This window comes from Telopea speciosissima, chromosome 7 (genome assembly GCF_018873765.1).
Source record: "Telopea speciosissima isolate NSW1024214 ecotype Mountain lineage chromosome 7, Tspe_v1, whole genome shotgun sequence".
Lineage (NCBI taxonomy): Eukaryota > Viridiplantae > Streptophyta > Magnoliopsida > Proteales > Proteaceae > Telopea > Telopea speciosissima.
In genome coordinates, this window is record NC_057922.1 from 11,019,621 (window position 1) to 11,046,145 (window position 26,525).

The 26,525-nt window shown below is 38.7% G+C and overlaps 1 protein-coding gene and 1 long non-coding RNA gene across 2 annotated transcripts; one reads left to right on the top strand and one right to left on the bottom strand.

Moving 5' to 3' along the window:
• Nucleotides 1-207: 207 nt before the first annotated feature.
• LOC122670113 (protein NUCLEAR FUSION DEFECTIVE 4-like) lies at nt 208-19,700 on the bottom strand. The gene is made up of 4 exons (XM_043867078.1): nt 19,680-19,700; nt 7,309-7,646; nt 1,689-2,603; nt 208-1,128 (listed from the first exon to the last, which is right to left on the bottom strand). The coding sequence occupies exons 2-4, from the start codon at nt 7,630-7,632 to the stop codon at nt 643-645; spliced, it is 1,725 nt and encodes a 574-aa protein (XP_043723013.1). The 5' UTR covers nt 7,633-7,646; nt 19,680-19,700; the 3' UTR covers nt 208-642.
• Nucleotides 7,516-25,571, top strand: LOC122670114. Its single transcript, XR_006334128.1, has 3 exons — nt 7,516-7,633; nt 24,948-24,957; nt 25,537-25,571. It is a non-coding gene; the product is annotated as an uncharacterized LOC122670114 (long non-coding RNA).
• Nucleotides 25,572-26,525: the final 954 nt, after the last annotated feature.

Consider the following 26,525-nt stretch of genomic DNA (forward strand, 5'->3'; position numbering starts at 1 on the left):
TAACTTAGCAACAATGGCTAGGAATAACCATAGACAAGGAAATGTTTTGGATTGTATTTCTTCACTTGTTTAGTTTAATACATTTTATTTCCACCAAACGAGAGAGAGAGAGGATTTTAACAGTAATGTAGGAATGTATACAGATCTCAAGGTTTTACAAGGCAGAGAATATAGATAGACAATAGTATATAATGAACTTCAGGTATTAATATCTTCAAGTTTAGCAGTTTACAGAGATTTTATATGCAGAATACCTCACTCCAGCCTTAAAATATGGTACCTACCACACCTATCATGGTAAGACTATTGAATGCATCAGCTATAGATGCAACCTTCTGTTTACAATGAAGACAGATTTAAACAAAAATTCATTCCCCAAGCATATCAATATGTAACCTCCAATACCATTAATATCTTTTTTGGACTAGAACGAAGATATGGAGAAAAGAAGCTTTCCTCGAGCATGCTACAGACAACCCCCAAACTGCAAGATCTTCAAAGAGAAATGGAACTCCCAGTTCCCTTGGGCGTGTAAAGGTGCAAGCACAGATTGGATAATAGCTGAAGTAGCTAGGTCAAAGCATGCCCCATCGAAGCATTTTATCTTATTAATATTCATGTCCCAAAAAACTCAACTAGCTATCAGTGACCTGGATCTTGAGGGTGACGCAAAGAATCCACAGCATATAGCATTTGATATACAGGTTTGATTCTAATACTGAGGATTAAGCCCAATACAGAGCCCAGACTGCAGGTGCCAGCTAGAACCAAGAATGTAAGCCTAAAACAATTAGGACCCAAGCAAGAGGCACTCTTCGTGAGCAAATTCAGCCCCTCCTGTTTCTCGGCCTCTTTATCATATACATAACCAGCAAGAAGACCTGAGAAGAGGAATGCACCAAGAGGATTACCAATCCCCATGAAATTGTAAATTTCACCAAAATTCTTCAACCCAAAAAGCTCAGAGGCAGTTGAGATCATGATAGAGAACTGAGCTCCATAGCATATCCCAAGTAATGCAGTAGCGGTGTAAAGGGTACCACTACTGAGAGCTGAAGCAAACAGAAGATATGCAATGATCATGATTACTTGTGTGCACATCATCCAAATTGTCCGAGGCATTTTTCTCTACCTACAAGGAAAAGAATCTCACACATCAGAACAAACTTATCTGGGATCCAAAGGATATATATAGTGGATTGTGTACCATCCTCTGTAGTCTTTACCTCCACAAACCAACAGTATACAGTTTCACTAATACAGACAGCACAAAGTAAGGATCACCTTCTCGAAGGGTCAAAGCAAAGATATCAAAACCATCGGATCGTCCTAAATATTCTCTCAATTGCTTTCTTTTGTACAATGCTTGTAAAAGAAAGGGTTCTCCAATCAGCGGTTTTAGAAATATGGTCTCAGGGTGATGAGCATATGAAGTTCATTAATTTGTAAGGAATAGATGGTAATGGGGCAGAGATCAAATAAATTTCCAATCCTAATTGTCCAATCTGTTACTCTCTTTCTGCCAGACATTGCTGATTGATAAAATAAGCAGTTTGTAGTCTATGATTTTAGGCTATGGTCCAGAGGTTAGTGCATAATTGAACTTCATATGCTATTTTAAAAAGGAGAGAGAGAGAAGAAGAAGAAGAAATTCCCAAGAAATAGCATACCAGGGGGAAAATAATTACTGACCTGACAAAGTACTCAGAAACAGCACCTCCACCAAGACGGCCAATAAAGTTGCAAAAACTGAAGAGAGACAGCAAAATTGTTGTATCATCAACTCCTTGTGCAATTCCAATCTGAGCCAGATTATTGAGAACAGTTATTCCAGACCCACTCCCAAAAAAGTAAACCAAAAAGAGAAGCCAGAAATCCACTTTCACAAAAGCTTCACGGAACTTGAAATCATCCCCTCTCCTTGGTCGCTTCTTTTTCTTCACTGCTCCCTCCCCTTCAGCCAGAAGTGTATCAATGTCTGAAGCATCATCACTCTCATGAAAATTTTCAAGCTGTGTTGCTGATGAAGACAGAGTCAATAATGGCTCTATTTTGTCTGAATTGCCTTCACCTGGAATCAGACGATCTGAAGAACCAACAGGTAGGTCAAGAGTACCTGGTTTCTTAGGGTTAGCTGGGTAGAGTGTCATCTTTACAGGGATTGCAAATGGAGCCATGAGAAGGAGAACCATGATAGCAACAAATATGTTGGAAAAAGGAGCACTCAAGTTGAGCACATCAGTCAATATAGTTGTTGTGAGAAGAAAGATGCCAAGAACAACACTGGCAACTTGGACAAAAAGGAAATGGCCATGTTCAGCAGAGTCATCTCCAGCTGCTGGTGTACAAGGCCTAACAAAATACATTACTGCAAAACATACAAGAGGAACACCAAGTGTGAGGAACAGCAAGAGCTGTGAAGAAGAGTTTTGCAGCACTGCAATGTAGATCTCTGTGTATACTGCAGCAGATATTCCCCCATATCCTTTGAGAATGCCAGCAACAGTGCCCCTGGTGAGAGGGAAGTTCCGCATGTTAGTTACAAGCACAGCCGCGCTGAACCAGGCACTGCTATTAGTGGCGACACAAAGAGCAAGCCATAACTGCCATAATATTAACACTGTTGTAAGACACACACTAAGATAAGCCAAAACCGGAATAGGCAATGAAAGTAAGATGTTAGGCAGGATAAAAACTGAAAGTGGCAATAGAGAAAATCGATAGAGATTGTAGGGAAAAAAAAAAGATAAGCCAAATGCTAATTTCGAGTTCTGAGAGATCAAATGTAACCAAAAATAAGACTTGAAGCATGAATAAGTAAGACTAAACTGGCATGCCAGCTTATTGATGACTTCCCAAGAATTCTGTTATACATCACTCTATTAGCTGGTTAGTGGTTACTGTGAACTTTTTTTATTCAATAGATTCTCATATAAGTGATTAGGCATGAAGCATGTGCAGGAGAGGAACTGAAGGAGCTGCAATTTCGAAAAGCTCCAAAGTATTGGAGTATGTCTTATTCCCCAGAACCTCTAATCATCAATTCCACAGATTTTTCACAGATCCATGTGGAACTGGTCCGAAAATTTTGGACCAACACTCCCAGTTTAGGCCTTTAGTTGGAAGGACACATTCCCTCTCTTAGTGATCGTTGCATTAGTGGCGTTTCTTATGTTTTTCTCTCTTAATTATGACCATACTACTTGTCTTTCCTTTTTTGTCCTTCTGTCAATTATTCCTTCTTTTGGAATAACTCTTTCGTTTCTGCTCTCTCTCTCAAGGATAAACTCCTTTTCACCTTCTAAATTATTAACAGTTACATATTATATATAAATTAATTATTTGTGTTTCCACACTTTCTGTCCAAACTAATAATTATAACAACAATGATCATGATCATGATAGCAATGACAAGAACGATTCAATGTCCTTTATTTTATTTAAAAAAAAAATACATGTATATTATCCCCCTCCAAGAATCTCAATCATTCTGGAGCTTTTAAAAATTGCAGCACCCTGTTCCTGCTCCCACATACACTCCATGCTCCGGTTATTTATGAGCATTTATGTGTGTGTTATTATTGTTGTAGAAAATATTACATTTTAATACATATACATTATATAATTTACAGGGATTATGTATAAATACACACACACACACACACAACATAAGTTGAGCTCAAACCAAATAAACATACATGACATAAGCAGGAAGTTGTATTCCTCTGCCTTTCTTCTGTTTTGTTGGATATTCTGATACCCAATCCGACAGTTAGATATTACATAGATCAGGATACAAATCCAGCCATATCTACTCTGTATTTAGTCCATTACAGCACTTCTATTAAATTATATAAATTTTCCTGTCCATCATAAATTATATGGCGATAATAAACCTTAATCATCCCATCCTTAGTTAGTAAGTTCGGGAACGGCAATTGAACGGGAACGGATACGTACGGCAATTAAACGGACTAGACGGTAATAATACTTTTAAAAAATCCGGCTTCATAAAACGCATACGGTAATAATACGGTACGCGTTTAATACGGGTATAATACAGCATAGACGGCAATAATACTTTTAAAAAAAGGGACATATATTCATTATATAACATGCATTCACCACCTAATAAACAAAATAATATCATGATTTTATGAACTAAAATAAACACAATAATATAATATGCCATATAACATCTCTAAGATTATCATTTAACATACCAAAATATCAATAATCTACAAGAAATGAATGTAGGTTGTCTGAAAATGAGATGAGCAAGTTGATTACCTTATCATTAAATCATTCTTCTAACATTACATTTATCTACAATGAGATAACCATATATTTTTAACCAGATGTGTTCTTGTGAAGGGGGATGAGTTCCCACTAATTAACCAACACAAGACAAGAGGGAGAGTTCCAGATATGGATCTCCACTGTACACATTAGCTACAAGAGACAGAAAAACAAGAATAAAATAGAATAGAGATTGAGCTGTTCTCGCCAATATCACACCAGATTCATTTGCTTCACTACCACCATCAAAGTTCAAAGACCAGAGAAACAAGAGGAGAGTACAAGACTTAAGTGCCGCTTTGTTGAACGGAGATGGGGAGGATGATTGGAGATGGAGGGCGGCTACCGTTGCCTGCTACGTTTGGATGTTCAACGCAAATCGAAAGGGACGAAAGGGAAAGTGAAATCGTTTCCCTAAATTCTAATCTTTTGGGTTTTTTTTTTTAAAAAAAAAACATATAATATGCGTATTATACGAGTATAATACTCGATCGATTAAAAAATGTGTTTTTTTATAAAAATACGGAAAAATACGGGGACGGGAGTATTATACATTCAAAAATTCAGGTACGCGTATTTACTAACTAAGATCCCATCAAGACACGGGCTGATGCCATTGGGGACTTCGAGCAATATATTTTTAGAGAATATTTCAAAAAAAAAAAAAAAAAAACCCTAGCATATCCAGGTCATGATATGCAACACATTTCCCCCCACCATGGTTAATATTCCTCTGAGAACCACAGTTTTATTCAATATTCTGTAGACCACTGTAAGGGTGGTTCACTGTCTGATACAAATGCCTATGGATTTGGTCAACTGGAATAATGCTCAGCACAGATTCCACCTTCTGTTTGTGGAAATGGAATTATATCTTGAGATCCAAAAGACGGTCTCACCAAACTTACAGTAATTTTACCAGTCTACAATTTACTGCACCCAGCAAATATCCTTCACTAAGAAGAAAAATATATCCATGGGAAGGAATTTGCTCTGTTCTGCTCACTGATGTAGGACAGGCAGGCAGCATCCCATAGTTTTGGAACCCAAGGTCTTTCACCCTTACCATTATCCTCCAGGACCTAATCCAGCAAAACTTCAAAGGTCTCCATTTCAATTACATCTGCTCTGATCAAAGACTGATGCTAGCAAATGAGTTCGACTATCTAGAGCAGGACATTAACACCCTGAGTACATCATACCACCAACTAGAGTGGTTATACCTTTGTATCCTATGGGAAGTGTAGAAACACCATTGAAAAGAACTCCATGAATCTTATGTCAAAGTTTAGAGACATAAATATCATCAAATACACTAATCCCACAATCATTGCCTCATTCCAGAGAAAAGTGGTGAAAAGGTTGACCCCCCGCCCTCGGGAACCAAATAAAAAAAAGTTTTGATTTGTCGTGCCTAATAATAACTTTGCGATGGTCCTTTCTTCGTGAAGAAATATGGAGTATGACAAAGTAGTGTTTTTGATCATGATTACTTCAGTCAAACCTAGAATTGAAGTGAGTTCACTTGTTTTTTGAATATGTAACTAGGCCAAATATGTTAGTTAAAGTTTTGTACATACTGCAGGGGCATTTGTGTCTTCATCCCTGCGGTATATAGCTGGCAGCTAGGTAGTTTAGTAGTGATCATGAATTCACGATAGGGGGAGTCCTTATTGTGACATCTTGTATCTGCTTCTTTTTATGGTTCTTTCTGTTTCTCTTTCCTTCTTGAAGTTGTAAGTAGAGTTGTGTCCTAAGTCTGGTTCCTACTTAGGATACAACTCAATTCTCTTATCTATAAATAAAGGCAGCCCACGATGGACAATTTATTCTCAGTCTAACGTGTCCTGGGAAATTCTGTTCCTCTCTCATCACTCCTCTCCTCTCCTCTACATCTCTTAGCTTCTAATTGGATTACTGCTGGTTACCTAGTTCTTCTTTGTAACATGGTATCAGAACTCCAATAGGCTGAGAGTGTTCTTCATATGAATCTGGTTTGACAGTTTTTTTTGAGATACGTTTGTGTGGTTGCAGCTACCTATGCTGTCTATAATCTATCTACAGCCCTAGTTGATGATATTATGAAGATAAACTAGGGCTTTCTGCTACCTTACCTACTGGTTCATGAAGTTATTGATTCTGCAATTCAGTGGAATCTTTTGTACAATTATAAATTTTTATCCATTTTGATGGAGATTTCTAGATTGAGATCGTAGAAACATGAGCTTGTGATATAGCTACACCTAATTCCGGACCGGTTAATGGGAGAACTATAAATAAAGGACCAGGAGAGGGAATGGGTTGAACCTCCAGTTATAACAGCCTTGCGAGCCTGAGGAGTTGGAGAAATGCAAAGGGACGCCAATCGCCAAGCCAGTCCAGAGAGGCCATTTCCATTGGAGGCATCCACCTGGGCATGAGGAGTTCGGTCACCATCTTGAGCCTAGAGGGCACCATTGCTCGCTTTGAGGGAGAGCCGAATCGCCTGAGCTGTTCTTCGATCCTATCCTCAAATACCAATGTCTCCTTCAGCTGCCTCTCCATCCGTGCGGTTCTGATCCTCTGCTCCTGCCTCCAGTGCCCGTACACCTTGATCGACCCCTTCTTCATGGAACTTAGATCATGAATCCTTTTCTTTGGGTTGTGTCATTTGAGTTTTCAATTCTTGGAGTGCTTTAGGAAACAGCAGTTTTGGCCCAAAGAACTCTCTCTGAGATTCTTCAACCCTGAGCATTTTGATGCAAAATCAGGTATAAGGGCAAATGGGTTTAGGCTTTCAGTTTTTACCACGTTTGGAGGACTATTGGGATTTGGAAGAGAGAGAGAGAGAGAGAGCAGCAGCAGCAGCAGCAGCAGCAGGGGAAGAGTAGGGAGAGAGGATGTAAATTAATGAACGGCTATGATTCATTTAAAGAAGAAAAAAACAAAAAGAAGATTGACCAGAGGAAAATTCCATGTAAATAAAAGCAAAACCATATTCTCAAAAGGGTTGGTGGGAAGTCCACTCACCACCCAATAAGGAAGAGACTGAACAGTTTGGATCACAACAAGCCAGAGAACTCCATAACCCAAGAAACAAGAGAAAGCTCCAATGGATAGAAGAATCCAAGGTGGTAATTTATTGCAGAAGACACCAGGAAGGAGACCAAAATTCTCTCCAAAATCGTTAGCAACTCCAAGCATGGTGAGCTGCTGTTGACTTAAACCCATAACAGATTTCAGAGAAGGGGAATAGAGAGGAAAATTGTAAACATTCCCAACTGCTATCTCAACCCAAACTGCAGCTTCTAGACCCACCCATGGTGGCCTACTCCCTGCTTTCAAAACTGGCATGGTTTTTTGATTAACTCAGAGAGATTTTGCGACTGTAAAAACCGGCCTCTAAATTAGTCACTAATGTTTTCCACTCTTCGCTGTTCAGTGTTGCTTCTTCCACTTGGCTTAAGTAAGGGAAAGTTAAGGGTGTGAATCCCATGTGTTATTGCCTAACTGGTTTCAAGAGAGAGTCAGTGAAGTTCAATGAAAAGGGGTTCACCGACGGATCTTCTCATTCTTGGACTGTTGTTGGGTTAATGGTTGGTAACCAATCGCTGTCTTTTTCCCTTGGGGTTAGACTTAAGATAACAATTTATGGGATAAAGGCTGGGCACGTTGCTGGGGTGCCCAGCCTGTGTCACTCACTTCCCCTCTCCTTTGAAAATGAACCCCATGTCCCTTCCCGTCTTACCTTCCTATTGGTGCACGTTACTGGCTTGCAAAGCTAGGGTTGCAACAAGATCAGGTTGAACCGGGCCATTTAAAATCTCAGTTCAACCCTAAGTCTGCTTAGTTGGGCTTAGGCTCAACCCAGTCTGACTCAGGGCCAAAAAACTCCAACCTTGACCCACCCTTTAGGGTCGGTCCACGTTGACCCTGATTGACCTTGACCATGGGGGTGGGGAGAGAAAAGAAATGCATGGGCTGGCCAAGAAGAAGAAGAAGAAGAAGAAGAAGAAGAAGAAAGAAGAAAGAGGAGAAAGAAAAAGACGAACAACATAGAAAGAAAGAAAGAAAGAAAGAAAAGGAACAAGAAGACGAACAAAAAAAAAGAGAAAGAAAGAACAGGACGAAGAACAATAAACAAAAAAAAAAGAAGACAGCGTCGAGTTGGGCTGGGTCAGGCTCAGCCTGAGGCCTCAAACCTGACCCGGCCAGACCCTAACAGAAATTCCCAACCCTGACCTGCCCTTAGGACCAAGATATCTCAACCCATATCCTATTCAGACTCAGGACGGGCTCGGGCCGTTAGGGTCAAACTTGCACCCCTACTTGCAGCAAGCCCTCCCTCTCCTAAATCATTTATTAATTTTAATTATCATTTTTTAATATTTCACAAGAAACTGGAGAAATTAATTTATAAATTTATTTTAGATGTGAACTAGAAATTAAAAAAAGGAGAAAGAATGCTACCTAGGCGCATGCGATGCGCTGCCCCTGTGCCCAGACACAAGGACGAATAAAATGACCGCCATGCCCCACGAAAAGGCAGGTAAAAATGATTAAACCTCATTTTTATTTATATAAGAAGAAGAGACACCCTCAAAAAAGTTATTTTCAAAAGACATACCCAAAACTATTTCTTTGCCCTAAGACATGTGTGTTAACTATTTAGATATGTCTTTCAATAGTCACACATATTGATCACTTCTTAGGCGTCTATTTAGAAGAGGGCTATCCTTCATTGACCAAGGCTAATTAAGACCTAACAATGGCCCAAGACCAGATGATTATACTAGCTAATGAGACTAGTACTGGAAATTAACACTAACCCCTTCTAGATACTCAAACCCAACGCGGCCCATTTATATATTGGGCTCCATCTTTCATCCGAGCCCAAACCATGATGTCCTACATGCTGTGAAGTAACAACAAAATCCTAAGCACAAATGGCCAACAAGACAGAGAAATATTCAGAAAAAGATAAAACAGAGATCCACGTGGCAATTCAGTTGGCAGACCAGGTGCTCAATATGTTATCCACATCATACTTTTGGTGTAAAGTAATCAAGTTTGCCTTGTGTAACAAAAGCCAAAGAAAGGGATCCACACTGAAATCCAATTTTAATTTCCTGCTGCTATAGTTTTATGATGAGGGGTTGCAAGAGTGAGTACGAAATGTACGAAATGAACAAAAAAAAAAATAAAAATTTACCACTAGTGGAATAGGGTTCACCTACCCATCTAGGGTCATTATTACTCTACCCCTTACTGTACGAAGGCAATACTGCCCTCTCCATTGTCCCCAATACCCATAAGCATGGGATTCACCATTCCCCGTGGGTGAAGGGAAACTACCCTCTATATGCGATGCCATTCTTGTGGTTACAATTTCCAGTTCTACAGTTTGTTTGGTGGCATCTTCACAATTGTATATATCCCTTGCGCCGAACTATTGTGCCTTGATTTGGGCTTTCATATTTTCATGAATTTTTAGAAGACCTGCCCTCATGGCCCAACTATAGAACATATCTATCAGCCTCTTTCAGGATTAATTACTTAAAAGTTTACTTTTCATGGTCTGACCATGGCTTATATAGCAAGCATCAGAAAACCCTAACTCAAACGATCTAATCCACAGCAATGATGGTCTTCCATTGGTTGTTCTGGGCTTGTCTACATAGAGATACAAAGCGAAGTCTCTGTGCTTAGATGGGATGGGATTATTGGTAGCGGTGCAGCAGGGCCGGGCTGAGCCATATTTTCTGAAAATATAAGCCCAGCCCTATGTTGGGCTGAAATATCTCATACCAACCCTCGCCCTGTCGGGCTCAAGGAGGACTGAGCTTGGCCCTATTTTTGTCATTAGACTATTTTGTTAGTCGAATAACATTTTTTGTGAATAGATAGGCCCAAGGAGAGTTGAACTCTATGACTAATTGTGAAGTGTTGGTTCTTGCCAACTAAGCTTTCTCCTTGGGATTAACAACCAATTTCGAGTCTATCCATCTTGTTTATAGACTCTCATTCTTTTTTTCTTTTCTAAAATTCTAATGTGAGACTAAAAACGAATCCATTCTCTAATGCTTTTCTCCTCCCTTGGAAAAAAAAGGAAATTTTTTGCATCCCACAATGAAAAGTTAAGAGAAGGAATAGAGAATGTGACGCATATAAATAAAGTTATATATCCCAAGGAACGTATGTTATTTTTATTTTGATTTCTATAGATATAAAAATGTGAAAAGAACTTATATACAAGGCCAGGCTGTGTTCAACCCAAGGCCTCAGCCCTAACCCAGCTCAACCCCGGCCTGGCCCAAGGAATCTCATCCCTGGACTGCCCTGCAGGCTGTAAAGCCCAACCCAGGCCCTGCTGGGCTCAGGGCAGGCTTCAGGCTCGCTGGGCCAAACATGCACCCCTGATTATTGGTTTTATGGATACATACCTTTTTGGGTTATTAGGCCTGGTCTTGGGTGTATAAATGTGTCTATATATATAATGTGTATCTGAAAATTTTCTTATTAGCTTCTGCCAGTAAACAGTTTGGATTTAAAAAATGAATTCAAATCGGCAAAATAGGCCACCCAATTCCAAATGATGTTCTTTTCTTTCGATATCCATTTTGAAATTGGCCATGAAAATGCATATATAGGGCTGAGGCACGAGAGAGAGAAAGAGGGAGATGGAGATGGAGAGGGAGGGGAGAGGGAGAGGAAGGACGGGAAATTATAAAAGAGCCCTTATCTCAAAAAATTGATAAGCAATGTAGCTTCTTCATCGGTGTACAAGAAGCTAAAGCTCTAGAGGTGGAAAGACTTTGGGTGGAATGTGACTCAGCTGCAGTAGTCTCTTGCATTCTCTCCCCTAATATCCCTTGGAACCACCTCCAAGAATGGTGGTTTGCAGAAATTTACTTAACTTCAATTCAGTGGCGCATCACCCATGGCTACAGAGAGGGCAATGCGCCAGCATATGCCCTCGCCACTCGTGCAACAAACTCAAAAACTACTGAAGCGTGGAATGACCCCCCCCCCCCCCCCCCAATTTTATTACTTTTTGGACTAATGGGGAAGCTTTGGGCAGGCCATATTATCGATTTTGCTAGCCCTGGCTGACACAACAAGACTGGTATCTTTGTTTTCATGGTTTCCATTTGCTGGTTGAGCCCTTAGTCTCAACAGTGGATTGTTTTTTCTTGTATTCTTATTTCTTTTCAATATATATACTTGCTGACCTTTAGCCAAAAAAAAAAAAGATAAGCAATGTAGGGTGAACAAATAAGTCTGATTATCAAAATGTATAGTAACACAGTTGATTACAAACAGCTTTATCCTTTATTTATAGTCTATATGGTAAAGTACCAGAAGGGTGGTTTTCCTTGCTCAAGGTAAAGGAGCTATTCCTTCGGTTTTGTTTGGTTAAAGGGTATATTAGGTAATGACATTTAAATTTTTTTTTTTAAATCCAAGAGATTTGGGTGCAAAGTAATATGTACTTTTATAACCAAATTTTGAATGATTTAGAATTAATGATATAATCTTGGGCAAGAGAAGATTACATGGGCACGTGCGGTGTGCTGCCCCTGTGCCCAGACACAAGGCCACAGGGGCACGCGGAATGACCGCCATGCTCCTAAGAATTTCCACTTTCCCATGGGGGCACGTCGATCATTTTGCATGCCCTTGTGTTTGGGCGCAAGGACAATGCACTGCACACACATAGGTAGTGTTCTTTCTGCCTATAATCATATAAGGTAATTTAAGGTAAGGATTATAGAAACTTGTTTTCTAGGTTTGAAATTTTCATTTCCCATACAACTCGAATTCAAATAAATATCTTTTTTCGAGTCCGTGGTGACTACAGAGGAAGAAATATCTTGGGAGCTTCAACAAGGAAATTAAGGGAATAATAATGACAATGAGAGTGAGTATTCAAAAAGCCAAGTAGGTGAGAAGGTTCCATTACTAACCCTAACTCCAAGCCTAGTAGGACTAGGAAATTGTAGCTTCATATCATAATGCCAATTCTATTCCATTGATGTGGGTGTTGTGTTTAGGTGCATGTAATCTTCTTTCAGATGGGGAGGGGGACCATGAGGAGGAGGTGTTTGTGAAGCTTCTATAAACAATCTTCCCAGAAACAACCCTTCAAGGCTTCAACTTCAAGTCAAGAGTGACGACTTAATTGCAAGGACTGTGACCTTGATGGATGATGGCCTCAACTTGCCCAACACTTTAACACTTCAACCACTCTCATCTGGTCTTTGGTCCCCCCCACCCCCCACCACTCAGCACCCACCAAAACAAACCTCGAAATTCTTGACTTAAAACTTTTCACTTTCATTCCCTTACAATCAAATCTACCTTGCCAAACGCATGGTATTCACTATTCACTAGCTAGTTCTACAAGTAATTGAGTGTCTGAAACAAGTACCACAGGTAAGATCTGGGATTAGAATCGTCTCCAGGGGACAGGGAACGTTCTCTAGATGTGTGTCGAGATGTGTACGATATAGCTCAATCATTGGATGCCCCTTGACAGCACCCTAGGTGCACACCTCCCTGAAAACGAGTTAAATTCCAAGATCCGACAAGACAGATATTTAATTTGAATTTTTCAAATACCATTGCCATTCCTCCAAGGGGAGGTGAGTTTGACCTTAACCCTTAGGGTTCTTGGTTTTCAGGGTCAAATACTTGCCAAAGTCAATAGTCAAAATCCATTCATTCATTTATTAGTTCAATCACTTCTAATAATTAATATCTCACCTCCTTAATAGTCAACACAAGCTAGCTAGCAATAATAGTATTGTAGATTTGTGGTTCACTCAAATTTATTGGGACAGAGTGTGATTGGTTTGGTTAGAAGATAAGGTACTATTATTAATTGGCTTACTATAAAATTAAGAAGAAATTCAAGGTTTGTTGGAATAAATTTAAGAGCCACTTGGTTCATACTCTTGAGTTGTAATGATTATATTTATTCTTGTCAGGTTTTTTGTCCGATATAGTTGTTCGATACAGTTGTTCGATTCCTCTTATAGGGGACAGAAATGACAACCTAACCCCCTATCCAAACACACTGCCCGTATGTTGTTAAGTAGTCATTTCCACCCCTCCTATGAGAGGAATCGAACAACCGGACGAGACAGGAAACCTGACAGGAAAAAAATTCATGTATCCTGTGCCCCCAATGCAGAGAATATTTTCTTTTTAGTTATAGCTGCATTAGTCTCTTTGTTCCACAATATATACTTTGGTTTACTTTGACAAATTAATCTCACTTTTTAAGAAAAGTTTGCTATTATTTCAAGGACAAGGGATCCCTAGCTAGTCATTGTAATCTTGTAGAATCCATCATTGTTGTCGAGAAACATCAAAAGGGCATAGGCAGGACGGTTTTTGATCTTCCTCTTACTTTGTTTTATCTTTATTAAAAACAAGGGCAGTGTTTGTTACGTATGATTCAGACGGAATATGCAGCATTCGTGTTTTTAGAAAAAATTACAACTTTTTGTTTGGATGCTTTTATCTGACTAGAATGCATTCTTCATTGTGATCGAAATGTTTATGGGAGAAGCATTTCGTTTTGATCCAATTTAAACCTAAATTATTTGATAAAGAATTTCAACCTTTTTTAACAAATTAACATAAACGCCAAAGCTGATAGAGCTAGGCAAGTCCTCCATCGAACACATGGTGCTCACAATTACAAGTACCAATTAGTCCAACTCATGAAGACGCGGTGCCATATATGTCACTGTCCCCACCCTATATTCATCCTTTTATCCATTTCACATGATAGGGTTACCCAACCAAACATATATGGATCACACACATATGTGGGGGGGGGACCTTCACCCTTGCCTTCACAAATAATAAATATTCTTAATTAAAGGATAGTTAGAGTGAAAGGATAGTTTCGTCAATTCATTTTAAATAAACCATTGTACCAAAAGCTATGACATTAACGACGTAGAAGACGACTCTGGGAAAACCAGCCTCGACAACCCGAAATCCTCAACTTTGATTCTCATGTCTTTCTCCACGAATACGTTCGACGACGTTATGTCGCTGTGAACGATTGCTGGTTCCACCGATAAGTGAAGGTATTCTAATGCCATAGCCGTCTGCAACGCAACCTCCACTCTCACTTTCCATGTCAATGATTTATTTCTTCCTTTCCAAGCTCTTCGCCGGCTCAGATTGTGTAATTGCGTTGCAGTTAAAACAAAAAAGCCCCAAAGAAATTCAAATTCCCAAACTATTAGATTAGGAGATAGAGTAGAAATTCCAGTTCAGCGTTTTCGCAATCTTTTGCGTCCCTGCTTCCTGATTCACTTAATAGAGTGATTTCTTATCCTTCTTCATCTTCTCCCAGGAGGTTGAAACTTGAAAGGGAGGGACTCAATGGAGGGAAAATTGTTATTGTGAAATCCCAGATGTCTATCTTCTCAGTAATTGCTATTGTTTTACATGGGACAGCATTTATCGGATCCGATCCGATCCAGCTGTACGGAAAGAGGTAAAAATATTAAAAAAATAGTTTTTTTTTTTAAAATAAAAAAACAGGGACAAAAGTGTCATATTTGCCCAAGTTTAGATAATCCCAATCACAGAGGAAGAATGTAGGGATTTGGACCATTTGGTACAAATGTACAATACTTCCTTTCAAAGTGAATTTACTAGTAACAAACCCCTCCTTGTAATTCAACAAAAGTAATTCTATGGACAAAAACAGTCATAATGAAGTGAATTGCTTCATTCTCTATAGTGACACGAAAAATGACCCTATATATATATTTAGGGAAGCGGTTTTCTGTCCGGGAGTGTGGCCTACGCCAGTATTCCTATGTGTCTATCTCTCTCCTCCTTAAAATAATGGGGTAGAGGTGTCTTTTCAAATAGGGAGGAGAGAGATAGACTCATGGGAGTGCAGGCATAGGCCACACTCCTGGACAAAGAACTTTCTCCCATATATTTATGGGTTGGGGTTTTCTGGTCGGTTCACCTCAGATAGGAATCTTTTGAGGGGTATTTTTACACCGTAGGATCTGACCACAAAAATCTAATATGTTGATTTAGAATTAAAAAATATACGGTATTATAAAATAAGTATTACATAAAAATAACGAATATATCATATATACCCGTATATACGTATTTACAAAGAGGGTTTCTCCAAAAATAAACCCTAACATCCTCTTTCCCGCATTTGTCTCTCCTCTCTCCACTCCTCCCTATTTCGCTGCCGGAATATCCTTCGGAGACGGCAACCAGCGCCGCCTTGCTGCTGCGAATCCCATTTGTAGCCCCGCCGTGGAAGAAGAACCTGGCTGCGAACCCTAGACGTAGCCCCGCTGTTGAAGAAGAACCTTGCTAAGAAGAACCCGCCGTGGAAGAGGAACCCTGCTGCGCGACCTCTAAGGAGAGGACTCCGTGCAGCTCAGGTGAGGCTCACCCCACGGATCTGTTAGTTGCTTTACATTCTTTGGTTTCCCAATAAAAATGTTATCGAGAATTTTTTGGAAAGGTTGCTTCCTCCCTCGTAAGAACCCAAACTCTGAAGGAAAGGTTGCCTCCTCGGCTCCTCCCTCGCAAGAACCCAAACCCTGCTTGAACAGTGAACTACCTCCTCCCCCGCTGCAACTACTCCGCTCGTCTGCTTCACACATGGCGCATGAGCCCTCTCCGTCGTTGCCATTTTCTTCCTTCTTCCCTGTGCGAGTGAGCAGAGAAGATTGTTGTGGAAATACGACCAAGAAGGAAACCAGGTACGCTCACCTCTTTCTTCTTATTTTTTCCTCTTTATTTGGGTTTAGGATTTAGAGTTCTCTCCCAGTTAGGACTAGAAATTTGAATAAATTTGATAAGGAGATCAGATTATTTGAACCTGAATCTCTCTGAGACATAAGTGGCTAAGAGCAGAGCAATCAGCTTTCTGTTTTCGTTGACTGTTTTGGATCTGAATGTTAGCTTTAACTCGTTCAGCTTCTGCAATTTGTTTCTGGATACTTCATTTTTTCCCATTTATCTTGGTTTTTTTGTTGATCCTCTGATTTTTGCAATGTTTTCGCGTCTGCTGGAAGTTAGAACTAGAAATTTGAATAAATTTGATAAGGGAAGATTGCATTAATTGGATGCCGGTCTTGGTTACAATTGGAATGACTGCTGCTCCCTTCTTGTCTCTTTAATTTTGTTCTTTCTATGAGTATCCCAACTGTACTATGATTTAGAAGATCTGAATCCTCAAACTTATTTCAATTGTTTTGACAACAGTAAATTTATGGTTTAAATTTGGATTTGTAATGCTCTAGCCTCTGCACGTAATTTTTTTTCCCACTTATTGGTTAGGGGTGACTAAGGACTTCATAATTGAGGAGGGATTTGTGAGAGCCAAGTTGTTACTGGAGTTATGAAATTTTTCACCTTGATTTTCTTGACAGTTGGTATATTTATTAATAATATTATTCTGATGATGTCACTTTGTGACTTGAGTGGGGTAACTACAAATCTTCAAATTTAGTGGAAGAAAATTCAAAGCAGTCTGTAGCATGCAAGTGCATCGAATATCAGAAATCAGTTATTGGTACCTCCACCACTCCATCCTCTTCATCTCTGTTTTATTTTCCCCCCTGGAGCAAATGCATATGCTGGGATTGAACTTACAATTCTGCTCCAGCATCACTATTCTATCTTTTATGAGGTGATTTGGTTTTAGGAGATTATCTGCTGGTTCATTGATTGTCTACTTCCTTCTATATGTCTATGTTAAAAACCTTTTGAGAATAAGAAAAGGGGCTGTCCAATAGTATGCTTGTTTGCCATTTGTTTCTTAATTTTTTGCAAGTCAAAATTATCTACCTTCAACCTTTTGTGAATTAGGATTATATAATGGCAATTTCATACTACTAGGGAAGAAAGGTCTATAGAAAGTATGCTGCTGTACTTTCATACTATTAGGGATGAAAGTTCTATAATGCTATCAAATCTGTTGGAGATTCATGGACTGAAAACCATAAGTGGTTGACCATATTCATGTCATTATAAAAGGACTTTGATTGCAAGAATGGTCCATCATTATCATTTCAATACATGTGAGACACATTAGGAAGGTTTGTGGCAAGGTTCCCATTGGGTATGATCTTTGAAACATGGTTTGTGGCAAGGTCCCCATTGGGTGTGATCTTTGAAACATGGTTTGTGGCAGTCTCATGGTTACTTGTAAATCTCAAACTCTACTTGTTGGGTCTTTAGCTCAAATTGGTAGAGCACTTGGAACATGAGCGCATGTTCCATGGGGATGGTGGTTCGAATCCACCGAGATCCTTTTATTGAACTGTTCATAGCATTGTCAGTTAAGGCAATCATGAGCATTATATAGTGTCCGTTGCCTCTCCCTTTTTACTAGGCTCAATAGTTCTCGAAATCATGACTGTATGTAGAAATCATGCTCTTTTTTATGTTTAATAGTAATCAAAGATTCAAAGGTCCCAAGTTACAGTTGCAGATGATATTTTTATAGCAGAAAGCATATGAAGGAAAGAAGTTAATAGCAGTACCCCAAGTTACAGTTGCATATCATTTAGAGAACTGAAACAATCCACAAAGCAGGAGCCTGAAATGAGGCAAAACATGTAAAGAAAACACCAGTACTAACAAGGTTTTAATTGCTGTTTTCCTTTCAGAGTTACCCTCTTTTTTTTTTTTTTGAGTTTGGGTGATGGCCTTTTTCCAAGTTGTAGAGACCCTCCTCTGCTGACAATGTAGGTTATCTTGTTGTTTTGTTTTATGTGGCTGTCTGTTTAACTCCATATTGTGTTCAGACCTGTGCTTAGCCAATATACTTACCTGTGTATAAGTGTTGGCAAGGGAAAATGCTTCACTACCACCCCTATAAATTCTTACTTTTTTATTTCATTCTGTCACATATGTAACATTCATACAAAAAAGGCACATAGACTTGATGTAGTTTAGCAAGGACTTATGCCACATAATAGGCCCAAAATGCAAAGAGCAGAAAATAAAGAGAGAGAGAACCACATAAGCTACAACCTCAAAGACTCATGGAAACAACCACAATTGCAGCAAAAGGCAATAACTCAACACCAATTTAATTAAGAACACAACAACTCAACTATTTAGCTTAGTCAGCAGTGTTGCCCTTAATATAGGCCATAATGCTTGGACAAAAATAAAAACTCCTTAAGTTACAAATTCCTAGCCAAAAGTTCATTCCTCTTTGAACAAAATAGAAACCTTGTAGACCTTCTAGACTGTCTTACTAACTCATACCAAGGCCAAATTTTGAAATAAAATTCATTAATTAGTCAATATGAGAGTCGAGATGGAGTCGAACCATCATCTCCTGGTAAATAACCAGTTGCTCTACCGTTTTGAGCTAAAGACTCACTTACATCAATTAAAACCATGTTAGTTTAATCCAATATAAAAAAAAATTTTAATTAAATTACACTAACCTCACCTGAGTTGTACCTCAATTGCTGAATCCCACCGCCAATTACTCCTCTCCAATAACCCCAACGCACCACCCCTTCCCCTCAACCATCATCATTTTATTAATCACCACACACACACATACACATACACACTGAAGTAACAAAACTAGTAAAGAAAGGTAACAAAGAGGAGATAAAGATTAAAAGAGAATGAATTTTAGTAAGAGAAGGATTTGTGAAATGAGTTCAGTTGAACCACCTTCCAACTTTCTCTTCTCCATTCCCTGCAAAAATGAAATCCATTAAGTTCAAATGATTAAGTTACAAAAAAAAAATTGGTTAAGTAGTAACTACTGACTTGTTTTCATATCCCCCCCCCCCCAAAAAAAAAAAAAACGAAGAAAGACTCACAATGTTGAGTTGCAAGGCGAAAAATGGTTGGCAGGATTATTTTGCATTTTGTATCTGATTCCATCTTACACAGAATGATTCACCTGTTCATCCATAAGAATTAAGACTCGGTTCGGATAGTAGTTTCGAAAGATTTTGGAGTTCTTTTTCATAAGGAAATCTAAGGCATCCTTGGAGTAGAATATGAGGATGGTCTGCTCATGGCATGGATTGCATGGGTAGAACCCACCAAGTTTTTCTTGTAATGTCGTTTTTTGTGATTTACCTGTTGGGTGAATTTCAGGTTTCATCTTCCTCTGTATCTCTTACACAAGAACCACCAACCTCTCAAATTTCAAAATATTTGATATAACAAAAGAGTTTGTTAAATATAGCAAATTCTTCTATATGTTGGTGCACCTTATACAAGAAAGTTTTCCATAACCAAAGGGGACTATTCACTTCATTTTTCTTGACTATATTTTCTGCAATTCTTCCTTGTCATAGATAACATTTTTAAGACGGCAGTAACCATGTATCTGAAGCAACGGTTACATAGAGAGAGAGAGAGAGAGAGAGAGATTGATCACCGTGGAGTTCATGTTGGAAAAAGAAACTATCAAAACTAGAAACCTTCTCAAAACAGCCATTTTGCAAAGTCATCACCTTCTCTTGAGATTGGTCTGTTAGAACAGATCAGAAGAAACGCAAGAATTTCATTAACACACGAAATCACCAAGTTGTTTATGCTGGTTTTTTCTTTCAAGCTAATGAGCAAACAGGTGTCAATCTGATTTTAACTCAAGACATCATCCCATACATAATATTAATCCACGACAAGAGATTGCTAACTAATTATAAAAAGGTGAAAACAGGTTCTCAGCCCAGTGGCCATCAGATGGGAGAGGAGGAGGGGGGGGGGAAAGGCCAAGAAAAACAAGAAACAAAGGAGAAGACAACTTCTTAAGACATGTGGTAGCAGTCTTACAAAGTAGAAGATCGCCATCATCCTCTGTCACCTGGCCCTTCTGCAACCATCATTAAGCTATGGATTCAGTGTAAAAGATTGTGAGGTTTCAGGTCCCTTTATTTGAACAATAGAATACAGAGATTAAATGAGCACTAATGGATTCAGTGTAAGTATTCATTACAGAGGGATAGGTAAAGAGAAGAGGAATAGAGCAAGCAATAGAAACAGAACAGAGAAATCCCATGGAAAGAAATGAATTCCTTGAGAAACAGGGGTACTGGAGCAAAAGGGAAATTGGAGTTGGACAAGAATATTGAATCCATGACTCCAGAAAGATCCTTAATTACAAAGACACGGTTCAAATAAAAGGCTGCATGGAAGAGGTGTCTAGAATATTGAATCCAGAGAAAGTGTCTCATGTACATTGTCAGGTAGAAAATAAAATGCCAAATGATCTCATTGATACAGGTAGAAAACAACTATTTGCAATCTCACATCACCATACACAGTTACACACCTTGAGAGCTCTCTAGTTAGAATATGTACCTACATTGGAAATCGAAATTTTTTAAATAGAAAAAATCAACCAACATTGGAAATAGAATTTTTTTTTAAAATCTACCTACTGCTCTTCTCCTCTCTGGCTTATCCTCTCAGGATTCCACACTAACTCTGTTAGGTTCCCTTCAATGGAAAGAACAATGAAAATGCGGGAGATAGTTGGATTTTAGAAATTTTTATTCCCCCCCCCCCCTCCTAATTTTAGAACCCGTATAAGAAATGGCCAAAAAATCCCAAAGGGCATTTGTAAAGGCAGAAAGATACCTGACCTTTATGCTTGACTCGCTAGTTTCGTAAAATCCTTTTCGAATTATCTGAAAAGCAAGGGAAAAGAAGGACGAGGTTTGAGGTGTTGTAAAAGAAACTTGGTGTCTCCTTTAAACGAATAACTGTGAAATAAATAAAAAACAATGTTTTCGACAAGACCTCTCGGCTCTCTTCCCTGCATCAATCGCAATGTCAAGGAACTCCGCTAGGGAATTTGTTCATTACACAGAAAAACAAGTAAAACAAAAAATATAAAATGAAAATTAAGAACAATACCTGCAATAGATGCAATTACTAATTTCAAATTCAAGTCCGACCAAAACTTGCCCTCCCGTAGCAATGCGTAGCAGAGAAGAAATGATGGTTGCGCAGATCCGCAGACCAGAATATCTTGTAGTGTATACTCCTCCCAAGTTCAGAGAGGGTAGGGTTTCTCACCATGTTTCCACCAAAATTTGACACAAAGGTAATGCGCAGCAGATCTCAAAGAGCCGTATCGCAGAGCAACAGCAGCAGCCGGAGGTTGTTAAAGAAGGTCAGGGTTGACGAGGAAGTGGAGAGGAAATGGGGATGCGTAGCCGAGGTTTTGCAAAGATGACGGCCTTCGTCCTTCAAAGAGCAAGAAAGAGATGGAGCGAAGATTGAGCAGGGTGAAAAATAAACGGGCGGGAAGTGGAAAGGGTTTCATATTTAGATGGGGAAGGAATGCCCGGTCCAATATGATTAATGTGCCGATTCCAATTAGATTTCACTATCTTGGAGGGATTCTCTTGGCGGGATTTCCATGATTTTCTACAGGTTTTGATTTTGAATATCAAATGTGAAAATAATGCACACTAGTCTATTGGATTCCACGTGGCATCAACAGGGACTAGCCCTTTTTTTTCTCGTTTTTGGGTAGAAGATTTGCCCTATAGACTCTATGGTGATTGGAATCATATGATCGATGGACCGTGTCAACCTAAGGACTCAAATGGTTAACGATATTTAGATCCTCTATGGCCTGGGGTTGAGCAGTCATCATGTGCTCCACTCCCAAGCTGCGACATCGAATTCCATGTCTATCCAATGGTTGGTAGACGGAGCTCACTTCAAAATTCAAAATTACCTCTCAAAATTTAAAATTGCTTGTGTTTCTAGAAATTACAAAAAGTACCCCTACTGGAGGAGTCTAGTTACCAATTTTCCCCTGGTTTCATTCCCTTCCAAAATTTCAATTTGTTGGATTTGGAATTTTTTGTTCTAACCTGTCACAAGTACTAACTTGTCAACTATGGTAATTAATCCAAATGCTGATCCAAATGGATATTATGTTGCCTCTTCTATGATCACATTAAAATAAAATAAGTACTAAACACCAATGGACTTTTACTCCAGTCTAGAGTCTAGACTCGCAACTGTTTGTCCTTTATATAGTTAAGGGGAGCCAAGATACATTCATTCAACAACTACTGTTCTTTCTGAATTCCCTCCTCGTAATTGTTGTTGCTCGGGTCTGACTTAGGCCTCGAAGTCCGCTCCAAGTTCCCCTTGTGCCCTTCATCTTTTGCAAGTTATCCATGACATCAGATCAAATTCCGACGACAACAGACTCTATTGTCAATCTTAGGAATAAAATGGTTAATGTTCATTGATGTGTCAACTAGAGCAACCGATTCCTTTCACTAAATGTCCAATTTTTTATTTTTTATTTTTTTTGCCACTTCCTTGCAAAATTAAACACTGATTGGTTTTCAGGGCAAACAATTTGACCTGGTTTGTTGGATTTGGAATATATATTTTCCCACTTGTCTTAAGTGTCGAGCATGTCAACCATGGAAACTAATCCAAATGATGACTGAATCGATCTTATTTTGCCTCCACTATGATCTCATTAAAATAAACATTGATGGAATTTTTGGGAAAACACTCGCATAAAGGAAGCTATTTATTGAAACGTGAACGACACACAATATCCAAAGTACAAATATCGGACATTCATGGGGAGGAAATGGGCCAAGAAGTCCTACACGTTATGGACAACACCCTCCGAGCGGGAGTCGCTACGTTTTTAATCTTCCTAGAAATATGGTGAAAGCGAACAGGAAGTTAAAAAAGTTGCAAGATGGAGGATATCCCCAACTATGTTCAGCGTTGGAATCTGATTCAAGGATTCATTACGTGATAATGAAGTGATCAGCTCTTTGTTGTCCGACTCCACCATTAGGGGGGGAGGGGGAGGACACTTGTCACATGCGTTGATGTGTGGATGAGGGGAACTAAACAAAATGTCATATACTGTGCATCTTATGATGCCTCAACATGAAAGGCTTGGGCTTCAACCCTTTTGATCTCCTCACTGAAGAAATTCTCTATGTGATTCTTGAATTCCTCTATGAAAATCCTCTTGACAAGAAATCATTATCTATAGTCTGCAAATCCTTCTACGCTGTTGAAGCTCAACACTGGAAGACTCTGAAGCCCCTCCATTATGAGCTACTCACCACAATCCTTGATCGATATCCGTTTGTTATGCATCTCGATCTCACGCAAGGGGGGGGGGGGGTTGCAGGTGTACAAAGTAATTTACCCTAGACTTAATAACAATAAATGAGTCTTGGTGGATTCGAACCACCATATATTGGGGAATCCCCAAGTGCTCTACCTGTTTGAGCTAAAGACTCTCATATAAGAAAGCAAAAGAGAGCAACTATCATTGAGAAGATTCACAAGTCACCAAACATCAAATACATTGAATTGGATGACTGAAACGGTTTCATGTTAATTCAGTTTTACAATGTCAATTAAAATAGATCATGTGGTTGCATCATGATCTATATCTCAAATAAGAAATAGCAGTAAAGCGTCCATGAACCATTCATCCATTGAATGTGAATAATCTACTATTCAACACTGATAAGTTAAAACCTACTGAAATGAAAATTATCAATTCCAAATGCAGCCACGCATGATACATCTCATAAAGAAAATCTTAAGACAGCCCCTATCATAAATCATCAATCCTCAGCTACTCTCATAAATCATTAGTCAACTACTATCCTGCTGCCCTACAAAAATAACAAATAAGTCTAGAGAACTGAAAATGGAATTCATTAATTATATATACCACAATTCATAAATTGAATAGAGTTAACACCTAAGATTGAGATAGTGCATCATCCACTACAATGAAAAGAGATCAATATAAATCATGTCAAACATGATAGTCCACAAGCAATCAATGAAAGAGATCAACAAAAATCATGTGGTTAAGGCATACATTGTAGGCATGGTTCCTGACAATAAGCACCAAGTAATAATTGCATTCCATGAAAAGAAAATCATTCTTCTGTATTCTGTTCCAGCAAAATCAAACCGACCACTTTTTGCATACATGTCAATCAGGTTTTAACTCAAGACATCATCCCAGACATATTATTAGTCCAAGACAAGAGATTACTAACTTATTACAAAAAGGTGGAAACAATTTCTCAGCCTAGTGGCCATCAGATGGGGGAGGAGGAGAGGGAAAAAAAACAAAAGCCAAGAACATAAGGATAGAGAGACCTGAAAATTTTTACTTGTCAATAGATATAAACTTTTAAATGAATGTAACAGAAAGAACCATTTGGGTGTTCCATTAGCTATATTGACATATCATTCTTAAATGAATGTATAATTCTTAAGCAATCAGATTTGTCCTTGAAGGTATATAAATGTATTACTCCTAAACAAAACCATCTGTCCTTGAATCACCTTAAACAAGAAACTACAAAACCAGATTAACTAAGAATATAATGAATTCAATGACTAGACCTTGCAATTAAGACGAATCAAAAGCATTTTCTAGTTGACAAAAAATTATACCTGCACAGATCAGTCCTCTTTAAAATACTATGAAACAAATTAAGGACTGTAGGAAACAGATGAAGATGATAGAAACCACACCTACAAAACCATCCAAATGACAAGAGAGGGTCCACACCTAAAAAACCATCCATATGAAAGAGAGGGTCCATCTATAAAAAAAGAGGCAGAGGAAGCAGCTTGGGTATCGTTCCAGTTGATGGGTTAAATTCAGTATATTGAAACTAGTGGCATTTTTAAGACAGAAACAAAGGAACCACGCTGGCCTTCAATAACCATTGAGAAAGGCAATAATGGAATCTCAGGTTCAATACAAGATGCCAAGGCAACGAATAAATCGAGCATTGCTATGGTGAAATACTTTTAAGTATTTGGACTGATGTTGCACAACAGCCCAAGTGATCCATCTCAACTTCGAAAAGTGAAATGGGAATTGGTTTGCTTCTCAGATTATACCAATACATATATCAGATATCAGAACATTAAAAATGATGTAATTTTTACAAGGAAAAAGTGCTGATGTGCACAGTCCATAATTATGCAAAATCTAGCATGGACCAACTAACCATTCAAAGCCAACATAAACATTAATCTTTCATCATAGGAATTAATGACAACTCAAGCCAATATTACACAAAGCCACTCCAACAAAATGGTCAAATACATGCAATACATTAACTTAACAGTAAGGGTTAGCAATTTGAAGCCTAACAAAAAACACTTGCAAATAAAAATAAGCCATCCAAAACACAAGTCGTTGATGCGTAGCTCGCAGAGAGAGAGAGAGAGAGAGATTTTAACCCCAAAATAACAGAATCTCTTCAATGTTCATGAATTCTACATAATCTTAAATCTCAAATAAATCTCTCAATCTCATAAATATGTTCTTATATTTCGGATTATGCCATTGCAGAAACTGCACAATCCTCTGACCAGTTCGACCACCGGAAAGGGCAGATTTGGCCACAACCGTGGCAGAGTTGAAAGAGATAGAGGCAGATCCGGCAGCAGTAGCCATGAAAGCTTTAGCCAATCTCTGAACAACAAGGCTGTCAGATTAAAAAGAAAAAGAACTAATGAAGCTCTCCAAAAAGTAACAAACAGAAGCATCTTTGATAGGGCAAGAAACTCTTAACAACAATATGTGCATTTTCACCTTTGCATATCTGTTTTCCATCAATCCAATGTTTTGCAACCTGAAGGAAATAACTGATTTGCAACATTTGCAATGCTATAGAAATCATCTGAATACTCATCACCTACACAAGTCATTTTAATGAAAAAATTTTACCTCCAACTAATCTTTTTTCCTTTTTGGAATACTAGAATCTTTCAACAAATCCTCACTCTTCTGCTTCTCCTTTGCAAGGACCCATACTTTTCCCAATTTTGCAGAGAATCACTTTAGGCATATTGAATCTAACTTCTACCTATCATAAAGAAAAAGTAGAAAACCCTTCTATCTTAGAGTTTATGCAAGAGTTTCCTAAGCACAACATTGGTTTCCTGTAACCATTCTGCGACAATTGATAAGAACACCCAAGATTCCATATTCAAATTCAATATGATACAAAACCAGCATACCAAGGAAAAAGGGTGTTTTTTTGGGGTCTTTGTCCAAATGCAATAAATCAATTACTATGAGCATCACTAAGTTATAAAGAAGATCTGCAAAACAAACTTATAAACAACAAATCAACCTTCAACACCATTGTATCATTGCCAAGTTGGACACTCTATCTCAACTAGAGGTCCTA